The 18,388-nt window shown below is 34.6% G+C and overlaps 1 protein-coding gene across 1 annotated transcript; it reads right to left on the bottom strand.

Annotated features, from left to right (window-relative positions):
- Window positions 1–85: 85 nt before the first annotated feature.
- On the bottom strand, window positions 86–4,643 carry CLIP3 (clip domain serine protease 3). The gene is made up of 8 exons (XM_013310822.1): window positions 4,511–4,643; window positions 4,064–4,164; window positions 2,981–3,117; window positions 2,480–2,607; window positions 1,793–1,961; window positions 1,171–1,415; window positions 724–884; window positions 86–340 (listed from the first exon to the last, which is right to left on the bottom strand). Exons 1-8 carry the CDS (start codon window positions 4,602–4,604, stop codon window positions 179–181), a joined length of 1,197 nt encoding a protein of 398 aa, XP_013166276.1. The 5' UTR covers window positions 4,605–4,643; the 3' UTR covers window positions 86–178.
- Window positions 4,644–18,388: the final 13,745 nt, after the last annotated feature.

Here is an 18,388-nt window from a genome sequence, read left to right as displayed (position 1 = left end):
TAATGTCTATTTTCTTATCCAATGTATCCAAGCTTTGTTGAAATCGGTTCAATAGTTTCGGAGTCCATTGAATACAAACAAACAATCAAATCTATCCTCTTTATAATATAAGCATAGATTAAATCTACACTTAAAGTCTCTCTTAGTGATCAAGAGTCTGAATACAGCAGATACTGCATTAGTACACAACGTTCTCTGCAATCCATGGTAGGTAGTTGTCGACGCGAGTGTAGAGTCCGGGGTGGTTCGGCTCTCCACAGCGCACACCCCACGACACAACGCCCACCACGGCCCAGCGCCCGCTCGACATCTGGTACATCAGTGGCCCTCCGCTGTCACCCTGATCACACAGTTTAATGTTATTAATCATAACACCCACCTTACTTGTCACGGTAACCACGCGATATCCACGCGTGTATCACGGGTTAACCTAAATGGATATCGAATACATAGTTACAGTGTTAACCAAATTCTATGTTAGCTCGCAGTTTTGCAGAAGCTCAGAACACAGAGCGGCCATAAAGTTTGAATCGTATTATACTCTCATATTATAAAACAAAGATTCACAAAATATTTTATCATGCAGAACCGCGATTTCTTTGTCTTGAAACTGTAGGGTATTCTTTGGAGTCCTGAACCACTAGGAATCTCCGTCATGAAATAGATCGATAAAAACTGTGGAGAATAAGGATAAAGAGCAGTCTGATATTAAGTTGTGTTTACCTGACAAGAATCCTTGCCACCCTCTGGTCCGCCGGCGCACATGTTCTCTTCAAAGACAGTCGCAGTGAATGATTCCTGGCACTTGCTGTGCTCCCACACAGGTACCGACACCTCGAGTAATACGTCACTGTGCGGCCCACCGTAGAACTTTGTGCCCCACCCTACGTGCAGAAATTAACTATCGTACTCAGAGTTGGAATAAGTGTAGGTTTAGTGTGAGTGCTAACTGGACAAACTGTATCAATAACAGGAACTAGATATGTTTTTCTAATTTGTACGATCTTCTCTATATATAATGCGAAAGATCAGGTTGTTCCCGCAATGGAAACATAGTCTAAGAGCCATCGGTTCCTTTATATTACCGACTTACTAATCATAATAGAGACAAAATTCATATTAAACATATCACATAGTGAAAATATTGTTTAAGAGTAATTGGGTACTTACCGATGACAATAGCAATCTTATCAACCAAGTCAAGTCCCATTGGAGGCAGACAAATTGGCCAGACGTATGTGTTAAAGACAGCAGCACGGTGCAACTTCAAGATGGCGATGTCGTGGTGGTAGTTGGACATATCGTAGCCCTCGTGCTGTCTGATGTCTATCACACGGAAGTTGTAAGTCCGGGAATCATTGGTCCGCTTCAAATCGTATTCACCCAAACGTACAAACAAGTCTGAGGCTTTCCATCTGGAAAGTTCAGTATTCTATTTTCATGTTTAGTTTAGGATATCTTAAGCACTGAAAGATTTATTATCTTAGACGGTTTTTATGGAAGTACTAGCTGTCGACCGCGACTCCATCCGCAAGGAATTACAAAAAAACCTACTTAGGAATCTATGTGTTCTTCCAAGTTATGGTCTACATCTATGCCTAATTTTATCGAAATTCTTGCAGCCGTTCTGAAGAGACATTATGGACTGCCGAGACACACTCACCCTAATGACGGGCCCCTGATGGGCTCGAAACTAGTCGGTGCCGCCACCGGATGAATATACGTGAGTGTTTAGCCGTTTTTATATAAGTTTATTAACCTAAAGATGTTGTTCTTTAATATGGCAACTAACCTCCTGGTGCAGTGCGCAGCGGTGAGAACATGTCTGTCAGTGATGAGGACTCCCCCGCAGTACTGCTCGAAGCCCTCCGGTGTGACTGATGCCATCCAAGGCCAGTCTCGTGGGTTGCCTGGTCTTGCGCCAACAACACGGCTCATAGCACGCGTACTCATGCCGCATCCTACAGAATTACATGACATTTACCCCAATCAATTAAATAAAAGTAACGTATCTGTAAATGCGGATATCTATGGGATTGCTTCGCTATTTCGGCGAATTCAGTTGGCCGGCTCGTTTGCCACCATTTAATATAAAAAATGCTACGTATACTTTGAAGAGAAGCAGCCGAACTATTGATTGTAATGACGCTTGACATCGTGAACAATTCCCAACCGTCGGTTGTCAAAGGGTTACTGATTCTTTTAAAGGATCTTGTTTGTTGATGCGTTAATACAATTTCTACGCAAACTTAATACAATTTAATCGTAATTTTTAATCATTTACTTTTAAGTATTAAATAAGATTGAAAGTAATAGTAATTATTGTCTTTAATGCTGTTGCAAATTCTATTTTATTTAGATTGTCCTTTTTAATTATTATATATATTATAGATTTCTTATTTTCTGCAAATTCATAAAGGTTATAAGAATATGAAATGAAACAAAGACTCATGCTCAAATGTTTTAATACATTACACACCTCTGTTCTCTGCGCGCACTATCCTGGTTACAACTTGAGATTCGTCCCGGGATGCTGTAGCGGGCAGATCTCCGGCTAGTGCCTCTGGACCTGCGTTGAAGTCTTCAGGACAACACGCACCAAGAGAACTAGAAAATAGGAAATTAATAACTTTGTGTCTACAATTAAAAAATGTTCATCTTACATTACTAAATTGGGTTATTTACATTGAAATTAAATTATGAGTTTTTAATTCCTTATTAATTCCTAAACTTATCAGTGTTTTTTTTTTATTATTTTCCGGACCTGCGTCTCTAAAATAGTATGTCATTTTGTAGGCTGTAAATAAAACGAGGTACTGTTAGGAAGAAAATCCGACACTGTGCCGGTGTACTGGCGCAACACTAGCCTTACTAAAATGTCGACGTTTATGTCCCCTCACTAATCATTCTGACACTTGGCTTTGTAATAAAAGCGCGAGATTCGGAAGGATTCTAATGAATAATTTCTAAAAGTACATACGAGCGTTTAATAACACAGAGATAGTCCATGTATTTCATGAAGTCAGTCTTGAAGTCCTGCAGCATGCAGTGTTGTACGTGCCGGCAGCGGCCACGTTTGCCGTTTGGCAGGAAACATGGCTGATGGGCTATATTAGGCTGCGAGTTAAATAAATATAGAATTTGTTAACGATCTTAGTAATATCATAAATGCAAATGTTTGGATGGATGCATGTTTGTTATTGGACATCATCAGAACGGCTGTATGAATCTAGCTGAAATTTGGTATAAATTTAGAATATAGTCTGGAAGAACACATAGGCTACACAATTAAGTGTTTTTTTCGTTGCGCACGGACGGAGTCGCGGGCGACAGTTACTTACTAAAATTATAAATGCAAATGTTTGGATGGATGGATGTTTGTTAGAAGGTATCTCCAGAATGGCTGCATGGACTTCGCTGAAATTTGGCATAAACACATAGGCTGCTAATAAGTTTTTTTTTTTATTTCGCGCGGATGTTTGCTCTATGACACTCAGGGGAGTAATACTTATGCATTTTAACCTCACTTTTTATAATCAGTTCAGTAATTTAGACTACAGGCGGACACAATTTAACTAAGATTCAATATCAAAACATACATGAAACAAGAAACGTAAGAATTTCAATTAAGTAAAATATTATTTATGAAAAATAGCATTCATATCTTAATGTTTCAATGTTTTAATGGAGTGTTAGTGGTTATATTCTTGCACAAGATATTGCGGCGAGTGGAAAGATCAATCAAAGGCAAGTTGTGGGCGTCACAGTGGCGCCATCACTGCCAAACTAATGTACTCTTTGAATAAACTCTCTCTTATTGGAATTTTACTACGATATTTAAAGTTCTGTTGAAGTTGTTTGTTTTTTTATGGTTTAGTTTGATAGATTATTTAACGTTTAACCTAAAAATATCTCATGCATGCTCTCTCTGTAAGACATGATACCACTTTAAAAGACATTTGATAGTAAAATCCTTAGTTAAATTAGCACACACTGGAATATTATTTATTCCTCTGTCAGAGATCAACGAAGTTAAATTTGGATCAAAATAAAGACTTGTTACCTGTGTTGTATTCAGCTCAACAAATCTCTTGATTCTTCCATGGCCGATGTGCAGGCCGCCTGCCGCTATCACATCCTCCCATGACGCGTCCGTCAAGTAAGCTGACAATTAAATAACAAACAGTCTTTTCTTTACCATTTAATATAAAGGAAAGTTATTCTACTATCAGCTATTTCGTATTGCCTAGTTAGAAATTTAATTTAACAAGTTGCGTTTGAAATTCATCTATTTTAATTTGGTTGACATTTAAGTAACTTCCAATACAAATAAGATTTTTGTGACGACCAACTATAAAAAGGGATTTTAACACATAATTAGGCTATTCTAACTTCAAACAAAAGATTTATATATATTGGCAAATTATTTAGAAGTACCCATACGTGTTAGGAACAAATTATCACGAAAACTTTAGCTACATTTTAAATTAAAAATAATGAATTCACTTACATTGTAAATCTTTTCCATCAGTCCCCACAACAGCCAAATAAATTAGCACAACAAACAACATGACAGCACCACGACTGGTCTCTGAGCAGAACATTTTGCGACGAAATCATTTGGGCCGACGGAAGCTCCGATAAAAATGATACCTACTATATAATCCACAGGATGTTCCGATAGCAGGCAGAGATTCAATAGTTTTATTTAATTTAACAGTTTTAGGCGTTAGTATTGTGCGTGGGATGAATATTTTGTAATCGGTTACACGAACTTTTACTGAAAGCCAAAAATGGTATATCATGTTTAATACCAACTATATATTACATAACGAATATTATTTATACGACATCTAATTATTATTGTGAAATACGACTCAGATCATTCATTATCATTCATTATATTCCCGCGCAATTCTGCTATTACATTACATTTTTTTTACTTAACTAAATGTGCAACATTCTTAGTGGCCAATACCTGTGATCTTTACTTATAACCTCTTTGGCTACCAAAGAGGTCGAATACTTCAGAATTTACTTAACATTTTGATTGTAATTGTTTTTAAAACTAATTATATTGAATTGAATTTGCAATAATTCTACTTGTAACAATGATAATTACTCTTGTAATTTTGACAGAGTAGCATGGTGAAATCTAGACCTTGCATTGCATTCCTAACACTAATGCTGTGATCTAGTGTCCGTGTTAATGCTCGAATGTCCGAAGCATATAAATCGTTCGCCTAATAATAGTATTCTGGAATTAGAACCGACCTGCTGGTTACAAGGACGGCCCGGCTTCTATAAATAGTGATAAATATTTGTCCTTATCTCGCTCACGCAAAATTTATTGGCGCCGAAGGAAATTATACGCAATCACCTGTTTGTTGTGTCATATTGTGGTCAGTGATTCTCAAACTTGACGAGATTTCATTATATTCTTGCCACCAACTTCGACTTGGTCCCATCCACACCATCTCGATGGCAGGCAAATTCGCACAACCGTGCGAATTTCGCGAAAGTCTCTACTGCGCACAACTGCGTTGTGGAATGGCCTGTCAACACCTGTTTTTGCAAACGACTTAGCATCCCTCAAGAAGCGAGCGTATCACCATCTCAAAAGCCGACAACGCATCTGTCCTGTCTGTTCTTGTTGTATTGTAGATGTCCATGTACGTCGATGAACACCTCTGTGTTCCCATTGCTAGTTTGCCCACAAATCTTATAAAACATATATATATTATCGATTTAAAACAGTATTTAAACGGCTTGAGAATGATTCATATTTGTAATTTGCAACCTATTAAACGTTACGAAAGGAAAAGTCATTTTATTGTGTTTTTATACAAAACAATTCATTTATAAATCAGCAACTCTTAGTTTTTTTATGTCATAAGATGGCAAACGAGCGAGCGGCCACCTTAAATCGCTGAAATAGAGAAGAGACCGTTGCCCATAGACATACGCAATTGCATATGCGTTACCTACCTTTAATCGACGGAGGATAGGATACACAGAAACGAAACATTTCCATGCATCCTCTCATCCGGACAGTCCACCTCCACTTCCCATCCCTTCCTTATAAGAAAGAGGATTAAATTAGACCTCCGGGATTACTTTTATAATTACTTTGTTAACACGAATCATTATTTAGTAATAGTAATTCTCTGATTCACTCTCTTCTATCGATTATTAACTTTATTTTGATACAACGAACATATTGAATAGAGTTTGCAGAAAATATTCCCATAACAAACTCTTCGGTTGCAAGTACCAGTATCATATGATTCATGTCTGAATAGTTATTAGTTATGCAATATTCTAAAGTACAAATTATACTAATAATACAAATGTTTGAATGGAGGAATGTTTGTTAGGTTATCTGCAAAACGGTTCCTTGGCTCTCTCTGAAATTTGGCATAGATAACATAGCCGGGAAGAACACATAGACTACTAATTATATTTTTTTATTTCCGCGCAATTCAGGCGGCATCTAGTACATGATAAGTTTAACTGGAATAGATAGAGACAAAAAATATCCACAGTATGAAGTAAGTTATTGAGCAAAGGGAATAAACATAGGTCGTACTCATATTGCATGCACATTTAATTTCGTGAACCTTTAAGTTCACTTTCTAATTGTGCAACAATAAACTGTAAGGTAGTATTTATCTGTGCCGGAAAATGACGGAAAAGTAGTTCAAATGTATCGGCTATGCAAATACTTGGCTCGCTCGGATTGTGGCTGCACCGCAGCGGCAGCGCGCTGGCAGACGCATTATTGGGTCGCAATTAAAATACGAGTATTTAAGATGCTTACACACTAACATTCCTAAGAAATTGAAGAACGTATTAGATATTCGTTACATTTCAGTCGTAAAAAAAGGAAACGAAAAATAAGATGTGTGAGTAGAAACAAAGTAAATATATGTGAAAAGAAAGAAAAAGGATGACATTTGAAAGGAGATGAGTAAGGCCCTTAAAATACGCCGGGGGAAAATTAAAAATGTCAAGGACAAAATGCTTTTATCATCTTGGTTCATACACATGTTTAATAGAATTATAAATGTAAATGTAAAATTGTTCTGTGTTCATAATAATTGTAATTAAATTTTTAGAAGTCGCACTAAAACTGTTGTCGGTGTGTAAGGGCCCTAAACGGAATAGACAGTGTGGTTGGGCGCCGGCGCGGGCGGACCGGCTGACTTGCCTAATTACTGACCATTGCCCACTCCACGTTCAAGCACTGACTTTCAATTGTTTTTGCTATTTGCAAGCGAGTAATGACAACTACAGGTTATAGAGCTAGCTTATTTTGTGAGTTACAGCTGTTGAGCGCGTCTCCATCCGTGCTGAATTAAAAAAAAATAACAGCCTATTTGTTCTTCTAGACTGTATCTGTGCCAATTTTCAACAAGATCTGTTCATCCGTTACGGAGAAACCTGCAAAAAGTGAATCCATCCATCCTGTTTTTATTGGTTGCAGAAGATACCTTATAAACTTATTGGTTAGTTCTATTATTATGACAAGAAGAAACGATGTTTTTATACATAACAAGAGCACAATAATTTTTTTTAATTTTCTAACTTTACTAAAAACAATTTCGTACGCAATGAGCAATGTCTTTAATCTAAATAATTCAAAAGAAGTCATAACAAATATTCACAATAATCTAGAAAGTTTACTGTTGTGTTTTATTTTTATTACATTAACCATTTTTGGGGTGAAGGCGAATTACTTTTGAAAGTCCGCGCTTAAAAAAATTAACTTTTTATTAAAAAAAACAGTTTCAAAAATCACATCTAAATAAACGGCTACATAGATCCACAAATGTAAATTGTGTTTATATTTCAAAATTATAATAATTCTAAATAAAATAAAAAGTAATCTACTACAATTATAAGGTAAAGCAGTCTTTATCATTTTAATACAATTATGTTTTCTTTGCGACTCCATTTTTTTTTTATATCACAAGGTGGCAAACGAGCGAGCGGCCACCTGAAATCGCTAAAACAGCGAAGTGACCGTTGCCCATAGACATACGCAATTGCATATGCGTTGCCTACCTTTAATCGACGGAGGAGAGGATGCACAGAAAGAAAATATTTTCCCTTTCCATGCATCCTGTCATCCGGAAAGTCCACTTCCACTTCCCATCCTTTCCTTATAAGAAAAAGGGTGGGAAGGGAAAGAGGACTAATTTTGGCCATCCGCGTGTTTAATAAAAAAACTTAATTAGTGTAGCCTATGTGTTCTTTCAGACTATGTTCTATACGTATGCCAAATTTAATCGAGATCCGTTCAGCAGTTCTAGAAATGTCTTTAAACACCCATCCATCCATCCACATCACATCCATCTAAGCATTCGCATTTCAAGGCAGAAATTCGAAAAAAAATGAATAAATAGTATCCTATGTCCGTCTCCTGGCTCTAAGCTACCTCCTCATCAATTTTCAGCAATATCAGTAAAGCCGTTCTTGAGTTATAAATAGTGTAACTAACACGACTTTCTTTTATATATATTGTTTTGCGTGTTGTAAATATTTAATTTCAATGCCTCAATACGTGTACAATCGTTAGTAACGTACTAAAAGAAGTACTGATATTAATTAAACGAATATCAATTAATTATGCGACAAATAAAATGCAAATTAAAAGTAATACAAATTGCGCAAGTATTTGCGGTTAATTAATACATGTATGCTCTGCTCTACATACCGTTAATGTTGAGCATACTTTGCCTGCCAATTAAAATCCCTCGCTACATTTTATACCAATCCCTTTTATAAGCCTGCCAAGTACAACTTTGTAGTGATAGGCACTGTTAATATATTAGTTATCAAATTAAAAAATCAAAAAGCCTCAACTGTCATCAGCTTAAACCAGAATGCTTGTCTCCAAGACGTTCTGAGTTAGGGCATATGTTTTCATCAAACAAGTCGAACCATAAACTAAGACAGGGATGGCGAACTAATGGTACGCGTGCCAGCCTACGGCATAGTATTTTCGTCATGTCGCTGATCACCAAATCCATCATTTAATTCGAAAAAAATATAATAGTTAAAGTAGGAATCACTTGAAGCCAAAATTATTTAATAGCACGTTTAAGACATCATTAAACACTTCTTTAAATGTTTACGTCGGATAAATCGAAATACTATAATTGCATTTCTTCGGAGATATATGCATTTATGTACTGAGAATTACAGACTATGTATCAATAGAATATTCTAGTTTTTAGTGCTAAAATATGTTTTTCAATGTAAAAGTTGTATTATATTATATATGTAATAAGTTTCTATCTAGTGCCATCTATCATTTAACTTCGATCTGCGGCTAACGTAATCCCGGTCGACGCCTACGTGCTCCCTTCACTGCGAGTCTGTGAGCAATGCCGTTTGAAAGTGCAACTACGAATAACTAAGATATCATTTATATTTCGTCTATTTCAACATGACATTGTAGAATCATCTAGTTACTAAGTCAGGTTTGTTATAGTGCCGTAAATCTTACTAATATTATAAATGCGAATGTTTGGATGGATGTTTATTGGAAGGTATCACAAGAACGACTGCATGGATCTCGCTGAAATTTAACAAAGACGTAGAATCTGTATGGAAGAACACATAGGCTAATGTTTAAGATTTTTTTTATTCCGCGCGGGCAGAATCACGGGCGACAGTTAGTCATCCATAAAATAAATGTATTTAGTTCTGTATAAAGTTTGAAAGCCGGTTATTAAACGACATGATCTACTTTTTTTTGGAGGAATATAACACTGCAAGAAGTGCAACTATGATGCCGCAAGTGTCTTAAAAAAATCTATGTTGGCATCATGTTCATAAATAGGCGTATATTTTGTCAATACACAATAGTTGTAGCTGTATTCTGACCTTTCCTCACGATCTCCGCCATCTTGATTTGTTGATTAAACTGTGGCCTATTAGAGCTAAGGTTGACTCAAAACCGTACAGCTTTAATTCAAACTCTCAGGCTTTGCCAAATATTTATTCGATCTGTAAATTTGACAACCATGTCACCGACATAAAGATTGGTTTATCTGAAACAAGTAACTGGTGTCTTCCTTTGTTTTTTTTTTAATATTATTTTGGTCTTAGTTTCTAGAATGTTGGCAACCCTAGTTACGATTCTTGTCGATACGTTCTATCTATTGATCGGCTTGTTAAGGTGCTGAGTGAGTTGTCGTTTGCCTAATCCGTTGGTAACGTTATTCCTGCGAACTTGGTATAGGTTAGATTCACTGGAGATACATCTTTACTTGTCTGATTGATTTGTAACGTCTTTCTTAATATATTTCGTATTTACTTTCACATGACACGTATTTTACTAGCTCATTGTAGCTGTTATAGTGAATAGAACGACAACATAACGCCCGTAACCCAGAGGGGTAGGCAGAGTTAATGATATAGAGACAGTATAAATAGCTTATGGAACTGTAAGTTTTCTCACCACTTAACTTTTTTTTAATAAGACTTTCCCGATTAGAAACTTGAAGAAAATCTCTGTTTCTGTACAAATTACTGCGGCACCCCTTTCTGCGGCCTGGGCGGTCATTAAACTGACACAACCCTTATGCCGACCTTGTCTACTTCCATAAAATTGATAAGTACTTAAGTAACTACAACGCATTTTGCATGATTTGTGCATATCCCATTTTATTTTTAATTGCTTTTTACATCTCGCCAGCTATTTTTAATTACAATTAACCTATTTGTTATTACACCTGCTTGGTAATAATAGATAATTATTGCTATAAAAGATAGCAATGTTCTTTATTTAAACAAATACAAGTTTTTGTTTTAGACACGTGCTATTAGTTCATACATAAGCGATTTTTTTAAACATGTGGCACATGGCACTATCGGATGAGTTCACGACGAGTCTAGACTACCGAGATACATGTATTCAAACATATAGTTGTCACTATTTTATCAAATAGAATGAAAGAGAAGACAATATACAAGTGGTTAATACCTACATCGTAATAAAGGCAGATGTATTTAACCTTTTTGAGAATAATTACTGTAATTATTTTAAAAATATTTGCACATTGTTAAGAAGAACTCATGACATCTTTGTTTTATTGTGTAGGCATTTTGTGACAATAATTCCTTATTAGTAGACTACAGGTGTGTTTCTATAGTTATTTGTTAGGTAGATTACTATTTGCATTTTAATTAAGCAAAATAACAATAATGATAGAACATATATAAATAAGATAGACATATAAACATGTGTTTATGAATTGAATTCGATCTCATGTAATATTATATCTTACTAATATTATAAATGCGAATGTTTGGATGGATGTATGTTTGTTTGTAGGTATCTCAAGAACAGCTGTATGGATCTCGATGTAATTTGGCATACATATAGAATATATAGTCTGGAAGAACACATAGGCTACTAATTGTGTTTTTTTTTAAATTCCGCAGGGACGGAGTCGCGGTCGTTTGTTAGTTTTAAATATACAAAAAACGCATAGATTAGATGAAAGCATAGATACGTATTGTCGGCAAATTAGGTTCATATAAATATTTGTATGTTCTTTTAACATATATTTCTAATGAGACGAGTTAAGTAGTTGTAATTATAACAAATCATGTTATACGTTTACTGTTAACTTTTGATTTAATGTACTAATTCGGCTACCGTTATATTTGAAAGTAATACACAAATCATATTAGAATTTCTAATCATAAATTATTTAATAGCTACAAGCAAAATCTAGTTATAAGAAAGAACACTAAAATGTGTTACTTCATAAGAAATCTTAATTTAATAAAGAAAACAGATTCATATCTTGTTAACCTTAAAGCGATTTAACTTAAAATTGGTCCTTCGATGAGTTTAATATTAAAAAAAACTCCTAAGTCTTAACTTATCTTACTAATATTATAAATGCGAATACTTAGATGGATGGATAGATGAATATTTGTTTCAAGGTATCTCCAGAACGGCTGCATGGATCGCGCTAAAATTTGGCACAGATGTAGAACATAGTCTGGAGAAACATAGGCTACTAATTAATATTTTTTAATTCCGTGTGGACGTAATCGCGAGCAACAGCTAGTATCTGAATATATGCGACATAATAACTACAACTATGTTTTTGTTATTGGATAGACGCGTAATAGACAGTTAAGTTGGAGTAATATAGAATGTTAACACAATATTTATTACGTAAGTTTAAATAACCTGATCAATTCAGTAATTTCTTACCAACAAATAGTCAATAACAATGAATGTTGCTAAACATTTAAACGATCGATTGTAATCTTGTAACGACAAAAACAATTTTCATTCAATGCAGAACTAACCTGTCATCGGCCATTTTAAATTCCCGAATTACAAGATGGCGGCCGTTTCATTGATTGTTATTGTGGAGATCTAAGCCGGCATTATGGTGCACGTCACGTGCCATCGACAAAACAGTCGGATAACCACAAGCGGCGGTTCCGCACTGCAACCATCTCCGGTATTGCTGTGTCCTTATTCTGGAAAAAATACAATTTATCTGCTAAACTACTGCGATTTAAATTTAAAATATAAATAAAGAAATATTATTAGTAATTGATGTTTAAAATTGAAATAAATATTACTTTTTGTTGTAATTTTGTCTTTATAGTAGGAATAAAACAAAACAAACGATGCCCTTCTGAATTATTTACGTTGTATGTGAAGTACCAACATACGTAACTTTTTTTTGGTATCGGGAGGAAATCTTCGTGAGATACCCTGCCTTTTGGAGGAAAGACAGGGTTATGCGAGATTCTTACTCACTAAAACCCCCTCGGTGGCCAACCTCAAGTGCGACTGCGAGGGTCCCGGGATCTCCCAAGGACCTATTTTCATTTAACTTTAATTATAAATATAGTTATCAATAAATATATTTTTTTAAGTATTACATATTCTGGTAAGTATAAATCTTGAAAAGTGCCAAACGATTTTAATAAATCAACTTTATATGCCATTATTCGGCACAGGTTTCCAACTAGTTTGTCCATATTTGGCAAATGTAGGTCCACTAAAGTGTGATTAATGAAGCATTACTAATGTGTGATGTTATAAATCATTAGATTTTTTAACTACTTTTGCTCTTTAATTAATTTAGTATAAAACAAATCGTTACAATTAAAATCTTTTAAGTCAATGCGTGTGGTAAACTTTGATCATATCAGCGGTATTCTTGTTAATTTATGTTTCCATCTTACTAATATTACAAATGCGAATATTGTTACTGCGTATATCTTCAAAATGGCTTAAGGGATTACAATGAAATTTGACAGATGTAAAACATAGTCTGGAAGAACACATAGGCTACTCATTAAGTTTTTTAAAAATTCACGCGGGTTGGGTCGCGGGCGACAACTAGTTATAGATTAATTAAAAAAATAGTTTTTTTTCCTAATAAAGCCAATATTAATACAATTTACAGGCTCTTAAACAAAGAGATTGTTTAAGAGTTGTCTTTTAGAAGGGAAGAGAAACCTTTTGAATTTTTCTCTAACATTGCTTTCTTTCTTAATCCACACTAAAAATAGTAGACGTGAAAGTTTTTTTTAAAGTATATTATAATAAAGCATATTATATTACCCTATAAATAAATCCGTGAAAGCTTTAGAATGACGAATAAGGAAGTACCGCACTTATTATCAAACATAAAAGTAAAAAACCTCACCAACAAGTTTACTACGGAAATCTGATAAAAGAGATACAATCGCTTTGACGAATTCGCTCTCTTTGATATCTCCTGCCGCGTAATCAGAATAAGTCCGCGAACGAGAGCCTGATTCGCAATTAGAGTTGTGTTTTTGCTGAGCCGGTTTACAGTTAGTGCGTCCAGATCGTATTCCGTACAAGGAGACTTGTCCCGTCAGTGGTAGGAATGCGTCAATATTGTGCCAGCTATCGCCTGGTCAACGGTAGCTTTCTATCTAATTGACATACGATCGAATAGAGGAAAGTCTAGATTATATAATTATATATAAGTTGATTGATTATTTGCATTATTATTATATATTTACCGTCTTCATGATTAAAGTATAATAGGGTTTGTGAATGATGGAAAATTAAATTTGTTAGTATTCATCATCAGCTTCACTATACGCCCCCACTCAGGGGCTCGTAGCCTACCCTAAGTTAAGGGTGATTAGGCCATAGTCAACCACGCTAGCCAAGTGCGGGTTGCTTGACTTCACACATATCTTTGAATTTCTTCTCAGATATGTGCAGGTTGCACAATGATTTCCTTCACCATAAGAACGTCGGATAAATGTACATATGTAAATCGGAAATCGAAAAACACATTGGTACATGGCGGGATTCGAACCCAGGACCCGCAGATTGCAAGTCAAGTGCTTGACCCCTGAGCCACCGACGCTCTAAATTTGTTAGTATTAATCGGTCATAACGCTAAGATTGATTCGTAGTTAACTATCTTGTACTTTTTGTGATTAAAATTAAAGCTTTGGAGAGATGAGGAACGTAATAAACTAAAATTTGTTATTCCATAATTTCTGCTCGTAATCAGAGATTCAAAACTGGTACTATAAAGTCTTAATTGTTTTTACTTTCTGATTATTACAATAGTTATTTCATGCACTTATGTAACTTGAGGTGTAAATGCCTCATTGTATATTAGATATACAGCCGTAAAGCCTAAGAATACCTTCGTATAATTACCTAATAAATTGACACTGCCAGTTAAAGGAATTCGTATTGTCCTCAATTGAGATTATAATCTAAACAATGAGGCGTCATTACGAACAAGTTTAGTCGCACCTTTCTAAATCCTGCTACTTTATGTTCACTCGTTATGCATATTTGCTTTAAATTATGCATATACGCATAATCATTGCAAGTTACTTTCGCTTTTGTTAACTGCAAATAGTTTATTGCGTGACATCTATGTAGTATAAAAACACGTACATACTTACGTTTTTTATACTTTAACCAATAATATAATAAAGATTACTATGACATTAAATTAAAATCTGGAAAGTTTGAAAGATTGGATCATCTCTACAAACGGTTAATCTTATATATAAAATTTTTGTGTCACAATTTTCGTTCCCATACTCCTCCGAAACGGCTTGACCGATTCTCATGTAATTTTGTTAGCATATTGAGTAGGTCTGAGAATCGGCCAACATCTATTTTATAATCCCACGCGGACGAAGTCGCGGGCGAAAGCTATTTTATAAATGTCCATCTAAGTCCAAAAATGATGGACAACGCAAGTCATTGAGAGCGTGGTCACGTATGTATGATGGGCGGACCCCCTGCGCCCCTTGCCCCCCTGCGGCCGCTGACCGCCAGTAGCAAAAAAAATGGCAAGAAATTGAAATAACGACAACCAGACACAATCGCAAGAAGCAGTCCCTAACCATAGACAATCCTTTCACATGAAGAAAAGACGATTGAATTATATTTGTTCAAACAAACCACTTTCCAGTCATATGCTGACAACATTAGCTATTAAAATAACTATTGTTTTTATTCTCTTACATTATTCCCTCTCTTTTCTAAAATTAACAAAAGTTACCCACCTTACTAATGTTATAAATGCGAATGTTTGGATGGATGGATGTTTGTTAGAAGATATCTCTGGAACGACTTAACAAATGTTTATGAAATTTTGAAGAATACTTTTTTTTGAATTCCGCGCGGACAGAGTCGCGCTCAACAATCTTAATTATAAAAAATAATATCTATAGAGTTTTCCAATTCGCTATTTCATTTTATTTCTTATTTATATTTAACAATCTGTAACATGTATTTACTAAATGAATGTTTCATTCTCCCTAATTGACGTCCACATGATTAAAAATTCCCCTCGGGCTAATATTTTTGCAAGTCACAAATCAAAGATTTCGCTCGAATAAAAAAGCGCTTGTTACATCGGTACGAATAGAAATTACCGGACTGGTTGTTTGTGGTCTGTGAACGAGAAGATTTTTTGTCTATGCTATTCTAGACGTAGATACAATTTGATATTGGAAAGCAAGAGATGAAGTGAAAACGACGTGTGAATAAGATAGTTTCCGTATAATGTTTCATGATAAATACAGAAGACCTACCTAATACCTAACCTCACGACAGTTATGGTGACAAAAATCGCAAATATTGGCTGAAAACCATACAAAAAAAAAAACCTAAAATGTAGTTCTTAGACATTTTAGTAAGGCTGGTGTTGTGCCAGTAAACCGGGACAGTGGTAGATTTTCTTCCTAACAGTTGTGCCGTTGTAATATTTTTATTGAAGTCTTTTGAAGCTTAAAATAGAATCAAAGTGGCTTATTTTTTATTTTATCAAACTATTTGCTATATATATATGCTGTAAAAGTAATGCTACAAATAATAGACGTGTTTGGTTTTAACTAACCATATATTTAGGACGATTAGAATAGAAGCCAAAATAGAGAAGTTAGGCATTTAAACAAAAACGTAATTTGTTATCAGAATAATTCGAGCATATGATTTCAGTTGAAATTAGAAACAGATGTTTTGATACCGGATGCAGGTTGAATTATAAAAGTGTATTTAAGAGTGGTATTTGATTATACAGTAAAAGGAATGTCTATCAAATTGGTAGCCATAAAAATGAATTGCTTCTAACAATATTACGATTTTTTATTATCCCATTAACAATGAACCGATAAATATCTAGTTTATTACTTTCCTTCGCAATTTAGAAAACTAAATTTCACTGCGAGATTTCTGAATCTATTTTGTAGATGTTTAAAAAAGTTTTATAAAGTAACTAGCTGTTGCCCGCGACTCCGTCCGCGTGGAAATAAAAACAAACTTTATAAGTAACATAAATCTTCTTTTTCAATTATTTCTCCGACGTTCTTACGATGAAGGAAAACATCGTGATGCAACCTGCACATGATGAAATTCAAAGATATGTGAAGTCAACCAACCCGCACTGGGCCAGCTTGTTGACTATGGCCTAATCACCCACCACCATTAACTTAGGGTAGGCTCCGAGCCCCTCGGTGGGGACGTATAGTGAGCTGATGATGATGAAATCTTCTTACAGACTATGTTCTATATCTGTGCCAAATTTCATCGAGATCCATTCAGCAGTTCTGGAGATACCTTCAAACAAACATCCATCCATCTAAACATTCACATTTATAATATTAGTAGGATTATTAATTTATACCATTTACACACAAGAAATACAGCAAAATCTGATTTTTCTTTTTTTTAAGAGGTTGCAAATTATTGTTAGATGTTTTTCGATATGAACAACAAAGGTTGACAACTGATCTGTGTTTCGTATAGTCGTTTCAGTATGTAAAATAGTATTAGCGTAGGATAAACATGGTTCCACGAGATTATTGGAAAGCGCGATCTATCACTTCCTACATATTCAACAGATTAAACATAAATTTGCTTTTAAAAGTACAACATTAGAAACTTCAATAATATGGTTTAATCATTATCGTATGTCTAGAAGTAATAAAATATAGTTCAAGAAAGTTTAAATTGCAGTTAATTAAGTAACATTTTTAATGCAAAATAACAGAAAGATTTTTGGTTTTTAAAAAAATTCAACCCAAAAACGCAGAACCAGTTCCGGCGCCCTCTTGCTGCGGCCACATGAAGCTTGTTTCGTATTAAAGAAATTAAGTTCTTATAAAATTCACATGCATTATTCACATTATCAGGATGTTTAATTCTGTTTAAGTCTTTGGGAAATAATTCGCTTTTTTGTCGCAAGAATTTTGATTGTAATTTAAAAAAAATTATGTACCAAGTTTATGTTTGTTTTTAAATCGCCTTGAATTTTTAAAGCATTTAAAAATATACAAAAGTAATTATAACACATTATTTACAATTAGTATTTTAAAGTATTTATTTTTTAAATTAAAATACACGTACGTGTTTATTAAATGGTTAATATGTTTCTTATTTAAGATTTAATGAAATTGTTAATTAATTAATAAGTTTCATTTATCTACAATGATGTCTAAAAAGCGTATTGAGGTATAACATTTTTATTATCTTTTAAATAAATAACTTTGCATTTTATTCCGATAAATAGCTGTCACACGCGACTTCGTCCGCGCGGCATATAAAAACAATATTCCAATTTAAGCCAATGTGTTCTTCCAGACTATGTTCTACATCTGTGCTAAATTTCAGCAAGATCTATTTAACCGTTCTGGAGATACCTAACCTAACCTAACCTATCCATCCATCTAAACATTCCCATCTATTATAGATATAAAATAAAGTCGTGTTAGTTACTTTATTTATAACTCAAGAACGGCTTTACCGATATGGCTGAAAATTGGTGAGGAGGTAGCTTAGACCCAGGAGACGGACATAGGATACTATTTATTCATTTTT

Source organism: Papilio xuthus, unplaced genomic scaffold, assembly GCF_000836235.2.
Source record: "Papilio xuthus unplaced genomic scaffold, Pxut_1.1 DF827714.1, whole genome shotgun sequence".
Classification (NCBI taxonomy): Eukaryota; Metazoa; Arthropoda; class Insecta; order Lepidoptera; family Papilionidae; genus Papilio; species Papilio xuthus.
The sequence above is the reverse complement of the archived record's forward strand: the minus strand, read 5'-3'. Positions and strand labels throughout refer to the sequence as shown.